At 46.3% G+C, this 19,459-nt stretch overlaps 1 protein-coding gene across 3 annotated transcripts in view; it reads left to right on the top strand.

Annotated features, from left to right (window-relative positions):
* Rasgrf2 (Ras protein specific guanine nucleotide releasing factor 2) overlaps nt 1–16,962 on the top strand; it is a 218,931-nt gene extending 201,969 nt beyond the window's left edge. For all 3 annotated transcript variants that reach the window (XM_055625520.1, XM_055625519.1, XM_055625521.1), the window contains 8 exons: nt 1,664–1,724; nt 1,972–2,075; nt 3,985–4,069; nt 7,527–7,724; nt 10,251–10,330; nt 11,203–11,320; nt 11,824–11,892; nt 13,009–16,962. In XM_055625520.1, the coding sequence (XP_055481495.1) occupies nt 1,664–1,724; nt 1,972–2,075; nt 3,985–4,069; nt 7,527–7,724; nt 10,251–10,330; nt 11,203–11,320; nt 11,824–11,892; nt 13,009–13,101 (808 nt within the window). In that variant the 3' untranslated portion in view covers nt 13,102–16,962. The remainder of the gene's footprint in view (nt 1–1,663; nt 1,725–1,971; nt 2,076–3,984; nt 4,070–7,526; nt 7,725–10,250; nt 10,331–11,202; nt 11,321–11,823; nt 11,893–13,008) is intronic.
* The last annotated feature ends 2,497 nt before the right edge of the window (nt 16,963–19,459 follow it).

Raw genomic sequence — 19,459 nt, 5'->3', positions numbered from 1 at the left:
CTAGGCTCTAGTGAAGACATACTCATGGCTTACTATGGTGGGCTGCTGGGCTCTAGTGAAGACATATTGTCCTGGCTGTTATTGCTTATGTTTTTACTCTGTCATCTGGGCACCTGGGTTTGGGAAGATGAGAAATTTAGGTTCTGAAATATGAACTTGTCTGTGGTGGGTAAGTGTTTTGTTCCTTGGTTTCTGTTGCCTGCTCTGGTCCTTAGCGGAGTGTGGTGGCTGTGTGTTTCCTGGTAGGGAATTCTGTGGGGATTCTAAGAGATGTGACAAATGGATTTTCTAAACAAAATGTGATTGTAGGTATTGGGAGCTGATACTTAGGAATGGGGATGGGCTAGATGGAGAGCCTGAAGGGGTCCACGAGATCGACGGAAGCATGGTGTTCCACCAGGATCTGCTTAGTCTCCCGGGAGTGGTGGCAAAGAGTGAGGACAGACTACTGTCTGCTACAGAGACTGGGGAACTGGACATGAAGGAGAGGAGGGAAAGTGGGGATCCAAAGCACCTACCTGCTTTCCTGGCCTACCTGTTTCTCTGGCAGGCTTGGCTGGTGCGATCCCAGGGAATGCCTGCTGGATTGGGAAGTTGGGATAACAAGATGAGTGAGGTGGGAGGTTGGAGGGGAAGGTCTATGTGATCTACTGGAGATGGAGGCAGAGGAGGGAGGGAGGTTGCAGCAGGGGTCTACTACAGAGCTGGGAGCAGGACTGTGGGATTGGGTTTGGAAGGAAGAAGGCCAGGTGAAGGTCTTCAGGTAGCTTCAGGTGGCCTACCTGCTTCTCTGGCCAGGGTCATTAATGATTTCTACGGTTCTAATCCTGCCCCAGCAATAAGGGGGAAAAAAGCCAACCTTAGCTCCCTGGTGGGACAAGCTGCACACCTTGGAAATGATTAAATAGTTTAATGCTCAGTGTGTGCTTACAACCTCATTTTTGAAAACCTAGAATGGTTGGCTTAGATAGCAAGGCACAAAAATGGAATTTCCACTCACTTTAATAATCTTGGACTCAGAATTTCTATAGACTATAAAACATCTTTCTCTGAAAATGGCACCTTGGGTTTTAATTAACTCTTGTATCATCTATTCAAGACTAAAAGACAACCTTTTGAAAGCTGGATAGCACTGGGTTTGATTTTCACACCCAAAAAGCAAGATGGTTGCCTGCCTGTTCCTGCTCTATGCTCTTATAAGCTTTTCCCACAAGCTGAGAGGAGGCGCACTTACTCTCTACTCAGCTTCTACTGGGAACATGGAGAGGGGGGTAGAGGAGCAGGTGTGGGAAGTGGCTAGAAAAACATGGGTGGGTGCTGGCCTATGGCTACAGCTTACAGAGAGGACACAACTACAGAGATTCCAGAGGCCTGCCCTTGACAGGAGCAGTACCCCAGGCACCCTCAGTCTCACTGTGACAGAGGTTGTTTTATTACAACCTTGGATTGCATCTAATGAGTTGGCTCTTCCTTCTAAATCATTGGTCATGCACGACATGGGTGGTTTTCTGTTTTGCCTGCACAGTAGTCCATTGTACCTCACAGCTTCAGACACCTGAACCCTCTCACTTCCCAACCAGGGAAAGCAGAAACTCGTGTTGTAGCTTCCTGGCATAGCCATTTTCTTTTAGTCATGGAGCATATTTTATATATTTCCTTATAGGGCTCTTTCACAAGATGATCAAGATGACATCCACCTAAAATTAGAGGATATAATTCAAATGGTAAGTTCAGCCACAGTATCCTTGAAGTAAGCAAACTCATGTAACCAACTCCATGGTTAATCACGTGTCTTCCTAAGAAGCTGGAGGAGAGCCTCACTCAGCACAGACTCCAGCAGCTGGTGGGTGATGTTAGCATCGGCTTTCATAGTTTTGAGTTTGCTGCTTTTTCATTCAGGGATAGACTCCAGTGAAGACTCTTTGCACTCCATGGATGCACTGTATTTTACTCCTTTATCATCTCTTGCAGACAGACTGTCCAAAGGCCGAGTGCTTTGAGACATTGTCAGCCATGGAGCTGGCGGAGCAGATCACTCTCCTGGACCACATTGTTTTCAGAAGCATCCCCTATGAGTGAGTGCCATGTCCCCTCGCAGGAAGTAGTTGGGCTAGAAGCTGTGTTATCTCTAAGGCAGACAGGTGTGCAGTGCGCTCACCCATGTTCAGCTGTGTGAGTCTCCGCCTCAAGGCTCTTTGGCATGCATGAATCTCTCCTGGTCTCAGTTCATGTTGGCATGCTGACTTTGGAGGCCCTTGAGATGGTCTTGGTGTGTGTTTCTTCTATATGTAATAAGGTTGTCAAAGAATGTGAATTTCTCTGTACTTTTCTATCTCCAAATTCCAGAAACCTCAGCAGAGCTACAGAGGTTGTTCTTAACACTGAGTATGTTTAAAGCCACATGGGACTCGTGTAGAAAATGCATTCTCGGATATAACTTTCCTGTGAAATTCCGAATTTAGTAGGTTTGATTGAGGTCCAGAAAGTTTGTCTTTCCATGGGTACCCAAATACTTTGGAGGGATTTACAGCTTCACTCTGAGAAGAAGTGAGCCAGGGTTAATGCCATAGTGTCCACTACAGGTCTTCACCCGCCTCAGTAAATTAGTACGTGGCGCTCTGCTGAGCTTCATGGCTCTGGACCTGCTGTTCCCTCTGCTTCATTTTTCCCCATGTACAAAGGGGAGGCTCCTTAAACCTCCAGCAGCCACACTGACTTGAATCTTTGTTTAGACAAATGGCAGCTATTGGTACAGATTGTCCACGAACCAGTAACCACACTGAAGGTAACGGAGGGCCTGGTCAAAACACAGAAATGGGTCCTTATCACATAGGACGTCCCTGGTGATGGAGGGGTAAGTGAGGACAGATGGAGAGGCAGACCTGCCGCAGAGTCATAAAACCATGAGGGTAAGAGCCCAGGAACACTCATGTAGACTGTTCCTTTATTCACTTTGTCTTTTCTTCTTCTTGGCTTCCCAGCATTTGTAGACCTACCCATGAACATGGGGGCAGAGCTGAGATAGGAATCTGACTCATTGGCCATTCAGATGAAGCCAGTGGCATTCTGAAGACTTAGATCAGGAAGCACATCGTCCCTCCCACCCCTGCTGCCTCACTTTCTCATTCCCCACTCCCCGGAGTTTGAAAGTGGGTCCATGTCTCTACAAGAGGATAGAGAGCCAGGAGAGAAGTTGGTGTTGCCCCTGCTGTGGGCTCTTCCTGGGACTCCCATTTCTTCCCGTGCCCTGGAGATGCCCACAACTGCTAGCAGTTATTTCCAGCTGTGAACTGTGTCTACATTTCTATGTGTACCTGCAGAAGAGGAGCCAGGAGCAGTACCAACAGCATCAAGGGACAATAAATACTAGGGATGTGTTAGAATGGTTTCATTTCACATTGCTTTCTAAATGTCCACAGAGAATAATTCCCACACACTGTCTCTAACTGTCCCATGCGCACGGGGGTCCAGTGACCTGTTCACAAATAAAGTGACTGCACAGAGAGGCCATTGGCCCATCCCCTGACCAGGCTCCGTTCCTTAGCCCTGGGATCCTCAGAAAAAGATTCTTCAGAGAAAATCAGAGCAGAGTGGAAGGAAGAATTCTGTTCTAATGAAACTTCTGGTCACAATAGACCCTTTGGGATCTTAGCAGATACCTTTAGAAAAGTTAACCCAGAGGAAGTAGCCCCTGACTATTGACTTAATATTTACTTTGTTTCCCTTATGTTGGTGGCGCTTTCTAACTTTAGAGAAGCCTTTATTGAAACAAAATTCCAAACATGGAGACTGAAAGATCTTTTTCATTTTGGCATTAAATGGTGGAATGCCAGACTTAAGCTGCAATCCCTTAGAAATGGCCAGTAAAAACAGGACAAATGATACTCTGTGAAGGCTAACTTAAATACACCTGTCTAATCTGCAGGGGCTAGCCACCACTTCTTACAAACTTCACTAGCTTTGTGTATTGCTTTGAACTTTCAGAGAGTTTCTTGGGCAGGGCTGGATGAAGCTGGACAAAAATGAAAGGACACCTTACATCATGAAAACCAGCCAGCACTTCAATGAAGTGAGTAACGGACTACAGCGTGGGTGTGTGTGCAGAGGGTGAGTGCTGTGGGTTTTAGGCTCCTCCAGACCAAGCGACTCTGGGACTGTGGGTGTAGCTCAGTGGAGGAGCACTTGCCTAGGTATGCACAAAACCCACAAGTCAGCACCGTAACTACTGTTTAAACAGAGCTAATTGAGTAATCAGGACAAGCTCAAACCTCCTCACATTCTCAAAGGGATGTGATAATCTCCAGAAATAAGAGGTCCCGTTTTGATAGTCCCCAGACTGGTGAGTGCTCATTTGTGTGTAAGAATGTTATTGCTGCTATCACAATCACTGCAGACTCACACACAGATTAACTGAATGAGTAGCATGTATACTGACCCCTAGTGGTGGCAATAAGATTGCATCAGTGTGACTGCCCAAATTAGAGACCAACCTTGGAAGGGACTCCTGTAGCATAAGCTCATCGCCAGCCTCCAGCTGTAGGATGAGGCATTGTTTTTTGTTTGTTTGTCTGTTGTTTTTGTTTTTTCAATTTCTCAATTTTTTATTTTTTATAATTTATTCATCTTATATCCATATTGTAGCCCCTCCCTCATCTCCTCCTGGTCCCACCCTCCCTTCCTTTGTCCCCCAAACCCCCTCTTCTAGACCACAGAAAGGGGGACCCCCCCTCCCCTACCATCTGACCCCAGCCTATCAAGTCTCACCAGGACTGCCTGCATCCTCTTCCTCTGTGGCCTGGCAAGGTCACCCCACCAGGGGGGGAGTGATCAAAGAGCAGGTAACAGAGTCCATGTCAGAGACAGCCCCTGGTCCCCTTACTAGGGAACCCACGTGGAGACTGAGCTGCCTATCAGCTACATCTGAGCAGGGGGTCTAGGTCTTCTCCATGCATGGTCCTTGATTGGTGCATCCAATCTGCAGGCTTCCCTGGGCCCAGATTTGTTGGCTTTGTTGGTCTCCTTGTGGAGCTCCTGTCCCCATCTGGTCCATCTATCCTCCCAATCTTCCATAATCTCCCTGTGCTCTGCCAGAATTTGGCTACTACTATCCTGTTCCCTCTTTTTAACTGCTTCCAGTGTCTATCCTGTTTGCCCTTCTGAATGAAAATTAAGCGTCCGCCTTAGGGCCCTCCTTGTTTAGCAGCTATGCCGCTCCTGCGCACATGCCTGAAAGATGCTCCACCACACAACAAGGACATTTGCTCAGCCATGTTCACAGCAGCTTTATTCAGAATAGCCAGAATCTGGAAACAACCGAGATGTCCCTCAACCAAAAAATGGATAAAGAAATTATGGTACATTTACACAATGGAATACTACTCATACAGTACAGGATAACTATGTTACAACCCACAAAGACTCTTCACTGGTTCTGTTGTAACGGACTTTGTCTTGTGAGAGAATAAGTAACATCTGTGGAGGAGGTGTTGCGGGCTATCCAGACAGAAGGAAGCTTCCTTTCTAGTTTCAGTACGGTAGAGTATGAAGAACAGTGATGGTGTTGTGTGAACAAAGGAACTCCATTGGTGAGTGAGCAGGTCATGGAAAACCAGGGTACCCAAACAGTGCACACGGTCCACTCAGAATACATGCTGCTATAAAGCGAGGGGTGTGCTGCATTCCCAGGGCTTTTCTCATACTTGTTGCTTGGACAGCACTCCAATTGAAGACTCAGCCCCAGGCCCCAGACCACACATCTCCTGTCCTAGGACAGCCACGGCCTTGCGTTCTAAGCCAGGGGCAGACCCAGTAGCACTGCTGAGCCTGATTCCATAGCTTCTTGTGCAGGTGGTGGCATCACCATGCCTTCATCCAGGCATGGAATCTAGACATCACCTGTGCTTCCTTCCTGTCCACTCCTCACCACTATCTCAGCAGAGCAAAGGTGCAAAGATGGGAGGTCACGGCAGAGCAGAGGACCTGAGAGCCAGATGAGGAGACAGGGCCTGTAGATGCTCCACTGAATAGCTGAACAGCTAAACAGCTGGGGCTGTGTCGTAAAGATGAGGGGAAACCACAGGGCGATTTTTGTCGGGAGTGCCATAATTAGATTAACACTCGAGAGCAGCCCCACCATGACACTTCATGCAGCATGGGCCAAGGCAGTGAGTTGGCTAGACTGGCTGGCCAGTGAGCTCCTGTCTCCCTCCACTAGCATTAGAGTCACAGGTGCACACTGTCACGCCAAGCTGTCAGGGCCTCACACTTGCAGGGCAAGTGCCTTATCTACGGAGCCAACTCCCCAGCCATGGAGCAGACCTAACTGCATTTCACTGTATGCTCTTTACTTGTTTGTGTATTTCTCTTGGCTTCTCATCCCACATAGCTGGACTCAGAACACCTTAAGGCCAGTGCATTAGTCAGCTTTCTGTTACTATAATGAAACACCAAAGATGATGAACTTATGAAAAGAAAAGGTTTATTGGCAAAGAAGATTGCTCAGGTCACAGATGGGAAGCAAAAGAGTGGAGAAGGATCATAGCTGCCACAGTCGCCTTCAACACATGCCTCTTTGCTATAAAGACCAACACAGCACCTTCCAATAGGGCCACCCTAGGGACCAGACCATTGAACTCATAGTCTATGGGACACAGTCAACATCCCAGTTGTGCCAGTCAGTGACTTGGATTTCTTTAAGCCTCTGTTCATAGCACCTAAGACAAATGTGTCCTCACATTAAAGCTGAACAAATGATTAGCCCTAGGTGTTTTAATGACTTTCTACATTACACTCAAAGGCATGGTAAATGCCTATGTATCTTCAAAGAGTTGGGGTGCCCATCAGATTTATTGTGTGAACACAAGATCACATATGCTCTGTGCCCCTTTTATAATGGTTATATTCCATCCTTTTCCATGTTGCAAAAATTGCACCGCTTCAGCTGGCATTGGTTAGTAGAATTATAGTCCTTACCTTTGGAGTTTGGTTGGCTTTTGCCAGTGAAATTTTACAAGAAGAAAGTGTGCTTTCTTTTTCTACACTAAGTGATTTTCTGGTTTGAGAGCTGAGCAATTCAGAATTCAGACTAATGGGGACTCATGGTTTTTCTTTCTTTGTGATAACTGAGTTTTCCCAGAGTGTGTTATCTGCACACAGTTGGGGGGAAAGGAATATGTTTTCTCAAAGAGTGACACCCTGGTCTTCAATGTCCTTTCCCCAGTAGGTAGGTCATTCCATTTCATTCCCTTTCTTGACAAGGACTCCATTGTTATAACTACCGATTTAAAAAGATAATACAGTATTCCTCCAACAAGCTGGATTCCAAAAAGCCTTCATTCTCAGGATGAGCAGGTGTGGGTGGTTTGCTGCTGTTGTCATTACAGAGTCCAGCCTCTTTGGAAGCTGGTCTCTAAATATGGACAAAGGGTTTCACACCACTTACTAGCCTTCTTTTCTTACATGCTCATAGGACATTAAGATATTTGCTGGAATGCATTTCTCTGCTCTGGTGTGTTTGATTTTCTTAGATGAGTAACCTGGTGGCCTCCCAGATAATGAATTATGCTGATGTCAGCTCCCGTGCCAATGCCATTGAGAAGTGGGTAGCGGTAGCAGACATTTGCCGATGTCTACACAACTACAATGGCGTTCTGGAGATCACCTCAGCCTTAAACAGGAGTGCCATCTACAGGCTAAAGAAAACCTGGGCCAAGGTGTCCAAGCAGGTGAGCATCCGTGTGCAACACACCTTCCCACTGAGAGGTGGGGAGAGCAAGCCGTGATGAATATTGCTAATTAGGAAATCATTAGCTGAAGTGAGCAGTAGAGTTGCCAAAGGAAGGTGCCAATGGATAATTACCCTGCTCTTACCACATAATTAATTTCCCTCCTGTGTGTCTCCAAAACACTCATTAAAACATTTAGGACAAGCTCAAACAATGTGCTGTCAGTCATAACTTGTCTTCTGAATTCTTCTGGAACTGCCCGTTGGGTTTCTCCCCTCCTCCCCTCTCCTCCAAGGCCTTTGTTCCCAGGGACCTGAATGTTCAACATTTTCTCCATTGTTCTGGGAGCAGCTTTAGTGACTTAGACATGCAGATGTATGACTTCTGTTTCCCTTCCACTAGATTTAGCTTACCAAATCATACTGTTCTCCTCTTTTCTAGCCTTTTCCTTGGGTATTGGTGAATTTTGGAGAGGGCTTCTAGAAGGTTGTCTGGAATGTAAAATGATTAATAATAATAATGCATGCAGGAAATTAATACAATGGCAGTTTTTTAAGCCAGCAAGTTCTCCAATGATTGACATAGAGAGACTATGATTTATTATTAAGCTGTAGACACTATGCTAGTCAGGTTCTGAGCTATTCTAATCCTACTACCCATAAAACCTACATAAATGCTTGAAATTTGCCAATTTCATGACTCTGGGGCAGCTTCTACATCATCACGATGTTCTCAGGACACACTTCCCTTGGTGCTCCTACTTCATCCCATCTAGTGCAAACTCCTCCTCTCTCTCTGCCTCATGGTCCCCCTTTTAACCCAAGCCCAGGTCCCTAAGCTCCACCTCCCTCTCTTCTGCCCAGTCATAGGCTTCAGCAACGTTATTAACCAATTAACTGAAGTAGGTAGAGGAAACTTTACACAACACAGACCTTTGTACCTCCTTTCGACTGCAACCAGATCTTGGGGGCCAGTTTCAGATTAGAATCCATAGCGCCAGACCACCCCCAACACTGGAAGACTTCCTCGGGGCCTCTAGAAGGTTGTCTCCATCTCTGGCCCTAGCCCTTCACTGGTTGGTCATCAGGTGTAGGCTGTTGTGAATTGTTTGCTCCTGGCTTGCGCATGGTTTGTCCAACCTGCCTAGGAGCAACAGTCCATGCCTATTGCAAGGGAACTGGGATAGGCCTGTCTTGTCCGCTCCCATTGGCTCCTTTAATATTCTGAGCCTGGGGGTGTCTCACCTCTACCACATACTATTCTGCCCTTGGTGACCCTGTGGTGTGTGAATTCTTCATTATTCAGTTACTACATTGGTCCTCACAAAGGGTCTTGGAGGAATCTCGCAGGCTTCACTTCCTGCCTTATTGCTGGTTGGGAGACCTGTGCCATGTACTCTTTAACTTTTGTCACACTTTGCTATGCACCTTGATGTACCCATGGGAACTGGAGACTGGTATCCCATAATGCCTGCCTCTCAGGGCCAGGCCAAACAAGCATAAATGTATTCTGCTGCCATTTCTTTGAGGCTTCGGGCCTGTTGCCTCTCAGATGAATTCATGTCTTCTATCTCCACTTACCTCTCCGACACGACACCTTCTCTCAAGAGCAGAAGTTTCTTTAAAGTTCTCTAGGCCCTCAGAGATTCCATCCTACCTTACTTCTTTGTAAAAAAAAAAAAAAAAAAGATTGCATGCCGAAGCTTCCTTAGACCTCAGCCAGTTCCAGATCAGCAAAAAGGCCCCTCTGAGACCACAGAAATTTGGATGGAATGGCCGCATTTTGGATTGTTCTTGAAACTGATGGGAAGCTGTGGAGCTCCTAGCTAGCCCAAGACAGGGTCACATGATCTTCAAGCTAGGCATGTCAAGTGCTTCTTACAGCTGGCCCTGGCCCTGGAGCATCAGGTCCCACCTAGGTGTCTGTGTATGCCCACCAGGAGGAAGTCCTCATCCTACCCCCCCAGGCCACATGCCCATTCTGCCATGCCTATGGACGAAACTCCAGACCACAGCAATGTTAGGTCTTCATAAAGCATAGAAGTAACTTGCCTAGCAAATGGATGAGCATGACGACTAAAGAGCATGGAGTGGAGGATATTGTTTAGTCTAATTCCAAGCAGCTGAATAAGTGCTTCTGTGGTTTGGAGATCCGTAGTGAGAAGACTTACCTTGGGCAGGGCCTGTAGCTCAGCCGTGGAATCCAGCATTCACAAGGTCCCAAGTCAGGTGCCCAGCACTTCAGTAAAGAATGAGATTGGTCCTGGAGGCCTTTAGGACAACTCCCTTTTAATTTACTCATTCATCTTGCACCGAAGTTCCGGAGTCTTCTTTACTATACTTTTCTTCTTTACATTTTTCCTCATCCTGTGGCAAAAGCCTGGACATATGCAAGCCTGTGTGTTCCCTTCAGTCTTCTCTTCAACATTAGCATCTGCCCCTGAGGAAGGGAACACAGTGCTGCAACTCATTCTTGTCAAATTCTAGTGTTGCCTTGACAAACTAAGGTATTTTTTTTTCTTTTTAGACAAAAGCTCTGATGGAAAAGCTTCAGAAGACGGTCTCATCTGAAGGAAGATTTAAAAACCTTAGAGAAACCCTTAAAAAGTATGTCTATCTGAATCATAATGATACACAAGTGAAAAATATGAACACATCATTTATATGGCGTGTGAACAGTGGCCTATCCCCTTCACTGCTGGAAAGAAGTGATAGGAAGAACTCCGTTGTTACAGTGTTGGGGATTTTTGCTTTTCGCTTGAGATTCTGTGCAAATAGTGAGAATGTCGGGGATCTGGACACAATGATCTGCTGCATTTAATCTAAATATTCCAGAAGTAGTTGATTACTGTTACTAATTTTTGGTCTTTTATACCTAGATCATTCTGTTATGCGCACACACACACACACACTGGGAGGGAGAAGAGTAATGACTCTATTTGCTCCCAAGTGGTTTTCTTATGGTTTACCGCATGAACTTGGCTTCCTCTGGGAGGGGCTCAGTCTTATGACCCACTAGTGTAAGATGAGTGATAGTCACGTATCCACTGCTACCACACCAGAACAGCAGTGACGGCATAGCAAGTACTTGCTAAATGCTTATACACTGTATGTTGTGTGCTCCACACACCTCTCCTAAGCCTACAACAACAGACTAGCTTTCCTGTCTCTGTAACAGGTGAGAAGAGTAGAGATGAGAGCATACATACTCTGCTCAGAATCCCTGAGCAACTGGTCAAGCTGGGATTCCTTCCACACCAGAAGCCATGTCCTTAACCTCAGGCCTCACCAGAAAAACCAAATAGACCCAGTGTGCCCAAACGGGTGTCTCCTTTCATCACTTCAGTGTGTAGCTATGATGGATGTTAAGTCCGAGTCTTGTAAAGCATTCCACAGTAGCTAAACAGGAAGTATGTTTCACATGGTGCATATTCTAACTGTGTGTGTGGGAATAAGCGCCCCTCTTCCTGGTCTTGCAGCTGTAACCCCCCAGCTGTCCCCTACCTTGGGATGTACTTGACAGACCTGGCTTTCATTGAAGAAGGGACACCGAACTTCACTGAAGAAGGCCTCGTCAATTTTTCCAAAATGCGAATGGTAGGTGGCCATTTTGTGATTGGCCTGTATTGGCCAGCTTAGTGAGAAGAAGCTAGGGAATAAGGTAGTTTGTGAGCTTCTACATCATAAGGTAGATGAGAGGTGGAGACACCATCTGTCAGCTAGCTGAAGAGATGTTTGGCAGCCCCTTCTGCCAATAGTCTAGGTCTAGGCTGTTGGGAATAAAGCTCCAAAGATGGTTCCCTTACCCTGACCAGTAGACAGATGCAGGCATCCCCTTGCTAGCTATCCATTTTCTGAACCCCAAGCCAGAGGCTAGAAGCCCACAAGAAGAAGCACCTAGGGCCCCTCCAACCTCCAAACCCGATGATTATGAGTTTAGGCTCTTCTTGTTTTGCTTTTCTCTTGGCTCCGTGAAGATAAAGTCTAGGCTCCTCCTACCCTCATGGAGGACAGGACTCAGGGATGTTGTGCGGGGAGAATGTGCTACGATGTAGAGGGATGCTTCTGAATTGCTCTTGTTTTGTTTTGTTTTCTGTTAGATATCACACATTATTCGAGAGATACGTCAGTTCCAGCAGACTGCTTACCGCATAGACCAGCAGCCAAAGGTAACACTGTATGCCAGGAGAACCTGCTCAGACAGGCACAGAGACTAGTGGACTGTGAAACCACACAGCTGAGCAGCAGCACCAGAAGCAGACTTACTGACTGGCTGAACTAAATAAACTAGAAAGGATCAGCAAGTCTGACTGAGAAAAAGGAAGCTGAGAGGATCAACTCATAGTCTTGTATTCATTGTTAAACCTGTGGCTCTTGGGATCTACCTCTCTTGCTTCTGTCCAGTACTTCCATCCCATTTCATCCTCTCCAGATCACAAAATTCATTCTACAACTAAACACAGTTTTCTAAAAACAAAACCAAAAATAAAGAGAACAGTAGCTTGCTTTAGTCTCTTCCTTGAGTACCTATCTTGGTTTCTTTCAGTGATGGACTATATATACAGTGTAAGGTGAAATAAACCCTTTCCTCCCAAAGTTACTTTTGGTCATAGCAACAGAAATCAGCCTAGAATAGTGAGGTTATGTATTTGTCAGAACTATACTCACATGGGTTATGAACACTATACTTCAATAAGAAGGGATGTTTTCATGGAAATATGCCACACCCTTACATCTTCATTTCTAGTGCCATTTCTTTTCCTTATTCCTGGTATCTGTCCATCATAACATGCACACATGAACACAAGAAGCAAGCTGACAAGGATTTACCCTGGCCACGTGGTGGTAAATTACTGACACCACCTCTACATGTATCAGTGTGTGGTCATTCAAGGCAGGCTAGGCTATTCTCTCAAGACTGTAAGCCAGGAGAGCTCCATGTGCCTGTGTTACAGAGAAGAAAGTAAACCTCAATGGGTGATATGATTCTATCACAATAAGGTGGAAATCAATACTGTAAGTATGTGTAATAAAGAGAATGCACAGTAACACATCTGGGTCACATCTGACAACAGCCCTCAAAGGTGCTGACTAGGCTGAGAGGTTGGGAGAGGACAGCTTTATAGCAACATGTTCATTAGTTTTTGTTTTACAGAAATCCTAAATGGAAAATGTTGAGTTGTGTCAGATTAATTCAGAAAATATACAGTCGATCCTCTGAGAAAAGCATCACCTGAGCGCTCTCTCTCTCTCTCTCTCTCTCTCTCTCTCTCTCTCTCTCTCAGGTCATACAGTACCTGCTTGACAAAGCCCTTATCATAGATGAAGATACACTCTATGAGCTATCACTCAAAATCGAACCTCGACTCCCTGCTTGAAGATCTGACCTTGTCCCTGAAACCAGAAGAATTTCCTGAAAAGTGGGCCACACTTGGCACAGGGGGGACCCAGAGGGACAACGCCTGTCTCCTTTCACCACCAAAGATGGATCCAGACTGCAGTTCTGTCTCCAGCCAGGGTGAAGCCCAGTGGCATGGGTCAGAGACAGATGTCCCAGCCTCGGGCGGGAAGGTGTAAAATTTGAGGCTTAGGGAAGCTGATGACATAATTTGCATAGGGATGCAATGTAGGAGATGCTGGTGACAACTGGAATGGAGTGGCGTGAGGGGAGCTCCTGTCCCGTGTTCTGCTAGAACTCGGGGACAAGGCCTAACTGAGAAGACTGTCATGTTTCTTTGGCACTCTGCTAGCCTGGGCACACCTGTACCAATCTTCCAGGACTTAATTGCTTCTATTACATTCCCTTTATGCCAAACTTCATGGCCAGGCTGAAGCTTGCTTTCTAAGCCCGACACACATGCAGTTTTGATATGTAGCATGAGCATGGTTCTCAGTGCATTCCATGTGCATGGGCGGAGTGGTGTGCCCTGAAAACAGCCTGTCTAGCCTTCCGGCAAGGGGTCAGGAAATAAAAGGTTAGGAAATAAGCGGATTTGTGGGTAGCATTTCCTTAATTACAAGTAAGCAGTGTCCCACAGGCTTGAGCAGGGGCTTCACTGAGAGACTGGTGGCCCCAGGAAGCTGCCCCCTTGGAGAGGCAGCTGTGGGGGTCGCACGCAGTGAGGTGCATGGCCATGTCAGTTAGCCAACAAAACTCTGGAATGTGATAATAAGGCCACCAAGTGCTATGGAGAGACATACCGTTCACTAAGCAAAAAACGTAGGCCTAAAAGTCATCTTTGTACCTGGTTTTACTTGTTTTCTTCCCCCTAATGTCCCCTAGAAACCTTTTCTGATGTTCACAAACTTAATTTGGTTCATTGTGAGCATTGGCTGTACTTTAAAAACATTTTGTGGAGGTTTTCTTTTGAAAGCCCACATTTCTGTGCACTATTGGAAGATGGTCCTCTCTCCTGTCTCAACCATCTTTGTTTAAAAATGGTTCTGAGATCTTTCTGAGTAAGAATACTCAGTGTGTGAGAAATGGCCCAACCATTTCTGCTCTTATAGGAGAAAACCAAATGTAGGGGTTTGCCCTGTGCCCCAACCCTGGAGAAGTGACCTCACTCTTCCCAGGATGGTCTGTGGTTAAAGGAACAGGGCTCCGTGGTTACCCCCTCTCCTATTCTCAGGGAGACCACTGCTTTAAAGGAAGGAAGAAATGGCAGTGAGGGATTCTTATTACCTGAGCCTTTTCTACCTGGCATTTTCTCTTAGGGGCATGATGCTTATTCATGCTGACAGTGAAGATTTATTTGTCTAGTTATTTTCCCTCTTCCCTTGCATTTTCATTATGTGGTAGAGCTGAAAACATCCCACTGGCTCCAAAGGCCCAGTGAAGAAATAGCATTGGTAATGGACCATAGGACTAGAGAAGGGTACATTTCCTGTAAAGTAAGAGTCTTCCCTGTGCAGAACTGCATAAACATGCATAAACTAGGTAAAAATGTTTGTATTATATGAATTCCACTCCAAAGCTCTTTTCATATTCGCCAGTGGTATAGCACTAAGGGCCACCTATAGATGCTTTCTCCTTTCTACTTATTTATTTCCTGAGTTGCTTGTTTGTTCTCTCCGGTTTCAACTATGAGACTGATGCATCGTGCTGCATGATGGAAGCATAAGCTGCGGGACCCTACCTGTGCATACCGATGGTTGACTTCTCAGTGTCCAGAACGTTTGAGGGAATGTGTCCTTCACACCACACCACAAGATCTCACAGAGATACAGTAAAGAGTAGCATTCTTGAGAGGGCCACAGCATACTGGTTCCACACAAAACACCACTGGGGAAAGAGTGCCTCCTCTGCCTCCTCCCGCCCCATGCCCGCCCCTCAGAGGACGGCTCTGTGTGCACTTGGCTTGGGAGTTTGGGCTCCTATTTCACCAATGTTACTTTTCAGAGGCCACTGAAGCCATTCTTATTAAAGAAAAATAAGAGGAATTCCTAATGCTCCTTGACTGTTGAAATGCTGCTTTTCCTCCCCAGTGGCCATTGTGACCACTGCCATTACTTTGCTCACAGATTTTCTTCAGCTGGTTAGCAGTAAAGAACCAGGGATCTTGCATGGGTCAGCCAAGGCAGACTGCACATTTAAAACAAAACACCTCAACTTGGTCACGCTTAAATTTCGCCAGAGCAATTTGTGGTTTCTCTTCTGATTGTTAAAAGTTCCTGTCCTTTAAAGCTTTGTATGTATTTGCAGGGTACAATGCATGCACCCCTACTTTATGAGATGCCTTTGTATGCACCTGGGAGAGAGCTCCCAAAGTCAACTAGTGAATACGTGTGCTACCGAACTAACAGGATATCAGCTCAGTTCCGCGCTCTCAGAGGAAATCTTTTCCTGTTGGTGGAATGACCTAGAGGCCTTGCGGGACACCTAACTAGGGCAGCTGCTCTTACTACAGAAACAAATCTCTTACCAAATGAAGCCACTGTACTGCACGACAGTTTCAGGCGTGAAGTATAATGCTGCCACTTTTCTTCAGCAATTTAGAGAGGGGATTTTAAACAGCTGTGACAATGTCTTAGAATGACTCTAACACAAAGACTCCTTTGCTGTCCGTTGCTCACTGCATCTCAAAGTACTGATATAAACAGTGAAAGTCGTGGATGCTAGATCACGTGGAGGAGAAAAATCCAGTGGGGGCCATTTAATGTGATGGTGGGCCTTCCCCTCTTTCTCTCGTGGTGGGCGAAGCAAACTGAGGGCTATCACAGATCGCATCGCACCTAAAGAGTAATGCAGTAAAGCATTCCTAAAACTGTCAGTGTTCACAGTAAAAATCAGATTTTACTTAGATTTTCTTTTCAACTTTAATGTTATTCCCCCATGAAATTGTCTCTTGTTTTAAATATGTTTCTTTTTTAAATCCAGCCTACAAAAGTTATCATTTTTTGCTATGGCTGAGGTGGCATAAAAGATAATAATATACTATTTTTAGCCAGGCTAATGTCCACAAATTTATGTTCATTTCTGTGTGAAATAAGAGTTTAAGTTTAGTGACTTTTTATGGGCACTACTATGTGATTCCTAGAAACAAGACTCTGTCAGTGGGATGTAACTGGCATCCTTCCAGAGGCCAGTGGTATCTTAGAGTGGGGCGGAATAGAGCAGAGAGGGACCTTTTGTTGTAGATGCAGACAAATGAATGATCTAGCAAAGTTTCCATCTCAGCCGCTTGGGGCATGGCATTACGGTCAGGACTGACTGTTCTTGACACAATCTGCCCGAGGAAATTAATCACCCTGCTTCACAGCACTGACCCACTGTCTCTTCACAACCCATTTCATTTAACCAGAAGGCTGGTATGTAAGAGCATTGGAGCAGACCTCAGGTTCAGCCCAGCTCTGCACTGTCCAGTGTTGACACTCCCAGGCTCACCTTCTTCATCTGCAAAATGGGATTAGTCATAATTCCTGTGATGTCTACCTCATTGGGCTGTCCTGAGGACCAAAGGGGTCAGAATGTAAACTTTAAAGTGCTGTACAATTGTGAGGTAACTGAGTACCATTCTCAGCTCTCTTTTGCAGAGGAATGAAATGTACTTCTTATTTGTATGTATGTGCGTGTTTGTGTGTACAAACATATAAGTCAGAAAAGCACACTGTTTGTGTCTGGTCACTTTGCACATATGCTGTCATTTGTCACTCTAAGGAGAGATTTGTGCTGTGGCCTAGCACTTGCCAAGTGAGGCGTAGGTTATGCCAAGATGCAAATTAAACTCCGCCTTTCTTCAGTACTTAAAAGTCTCATGGTTTCTTCATTTATCTCCTTTCCCATTTTGACACTCTCCTTCACACCAGTTGGCTCCTTTACATATTCTTTTACTTCTGCAGCTCAGGTTCAAAGAATACCTGGAAAAACTAACTCCATTTTACAGTCTGAATTACTGAATTGGAGGACAGGGTCCTCTAAAAAGATATAAATGGACTTATTCCAGTCCATTTCTAGTTCTTAAATCTATTCCAATCACATCCCCAGCCCATGTCTGAGTACTGCCAGGCATGGAGAACCCACCTGCGGTACTTCCGTGGGTTAATGTGTGAAAGCACTTCAGAGAAGTGTTCCAGCATTCAGAGCGGAGTCAGGGTACAGCTGATGAGCATGAGGACAAGCTATAGAGAGAGGCCCTCCCAGGCTCCAGGGATGGGACACAAGGAAAGTTAGCCAGGCTAATGTCCACACACCTCTTTCTGCTTGGCCACCTCACAAGGCAATGCTCTGGGTCCTGCTTTACCCATGTGCCAGAAAGATTGAGGAACAGCAAAGGAAGCAAGGCCAGGGCAGAATTCCTTCTAAGCAAGTGACACAGCAGTTGAACATTCCCTTCTGTCCTTTTCCCCATGAGAAAGCCCACACCCACACTGACACTAGCTTGAAAGAACTGGCTTTGTCAAGAAAGGGACAGGGAAAGGCTATGACAGGGGCTGTGTGAGATGAATTTCCAGAGACTTGTAATGACTGCTGTGAGTCACTTGCAGAGGTTTCCTGTCCCTGTTAAAGCTTCTTTTTCACAAGTGTAGACAGGAACAGAAAGTTATTTTCTCAGCAAGACCCCCAACCCCTGACCTAACAACTCACTAAAGTATAAATTTAGACTGAAAAATATAAGCCGTGGTGGTAAGGGGAACAGAGGGAGCTCTAAATGTTGATTATCAAAAAATTAAGGAGAACTCAAAAATTAAGGAGAAATCAAAAATTTTTTATTGTAACTGCCATGCTTTAAAAGTCTCATAGCCACTCTCCCCACATCCGTGTGGTTTTCTGAAGCTGGGAGCCAGGCTGTGTCAGGTCACTGCAGCTGACTTCGAAACAAACAAACAAATAGCACACGAGCTATTCTGAGGAGAACTAAGCTTCCACTGTCCCGCTGCCCCATCCCGCAGCCCTTCAGTCCCACAGCCCCACAGGGGGCTGTCTGCGGTACCAGAGGAGGCCACTGGGGCTCTGGGACTGTCATCAGAGTATGCCAATTGGGTCTAAGATTCCGGAGGCTCGTGATGTCATTGTGGCTGGCTCCAGTCAGATTGCTTTAATGGAACAACAGAAAAGTCTAGAAAATACCTGAGACTATCACACAAAATGGAATTACTTTGAAAAAATAAAAACCTTTCTGCTCAGTGTAAGCCCTGTGTTAATGAGAGCAGCTGCATGGGTTGGCTGGGCTGCAATGAACACAGGCGAAATGCTGGAATCCTAAGCAGAGAGCAGATGAGTAGGTGCTCACACATATGTCCTCACACCACGACTCTTCCAGGCTCCCAGGAAACCCTCCCCTGTTCCCCCCCACCCACCCCAGCTGCAATCCGCATCTCATGCAAAGGCTGAGCAAAAGTATTTTTGTTGTGGGTCAAGTTTAAGGAGGACACTGGCCCACTCAGGGGACCACAATTCTTGTCCAGTACCCCCTGTCCAGCAACTCTCTGAGCCTGGCCAGACTCTCCTAAGAAGGGAGAGAGGGGAGTGAGCCGGTGACGTTGATGTGGCTGCAGAAGCCGGGTACGTGATGGCCAGGAGGAGCCCAGGCAGGCTCCTTTGAAATGGCAGGGCCACTGTCCAAAACCAGCGAGGTTTGTTGCTATTCATAGGCACCTTTCAGTGGCGGATGTCCCGGGAGGCTGTTTTTAGCAAGGATAAGGTCTGCTGGGCTGTCAGGTGGTCATGTGAGTTGGTGTGAATAGAAAGTGAGAAAGTGTACGCTCTACTTCAATTCCGTGATCTTGAACTTGATGGCGATGCTCACTGGTTGTCCCTGAACCCCCGTTCCAGACCCCCGTTCCAGACGACAAGTTGTAAGGAGGCCTTCTTGCTCCTAGACTTCCTCTCAGACTTTATTCTCCAGGGCTAAGCCCTCTCACCTCCAAGGGAAGTGTTGACCCAGCAGGTAGTTCCTCTGCAGGCCCTTATACCCCAAGCTAGAACTGCCTCCCACTCCCGCCCTAGGAGAGTTGCAGCACCAACCCATCTCAGAGCAAGAACTGTCTGCAGACCAGGCTGGCAGGCCACGTCGAAGGTCGGCCTGTTCCAGGGACAGGCAAACGTTTCACAGAAATGGCAGGCTCTAGAAAGGACACCTGGCCAGTGGCAGAATGGTCAGGGGCTGCCCTTCAAGGACACAGCTGGGCGAGCCAGTGCGGCTGGAGGTCTGACGTGGGATTGGTGGAGAGAGACAGGACCCGCCCAGCACAGCAGCCTTTTCTAGGCTGAGCCCGGAAGGCTCCCGTTACACT

The sequence above is a fragment of the Psammomys obesus genome, unplaced genomic scaffold (assembly GCF_907164565.1).
Source record: "Psammomys obesus unplaced genomic scaffold, mPsaObe1.curated_primary_1811, whole genome shotgun sequence".
NCBI lineage: Eukaryota > Metazoa > Chordata > Mammalia > Rodentia > Muridae > Psammomys > Psammomys obesus.
Note: the sequence above shows the minus strand (reverse complement) of the source record. Positions and strands in the feature narration are given on the sequence as shown.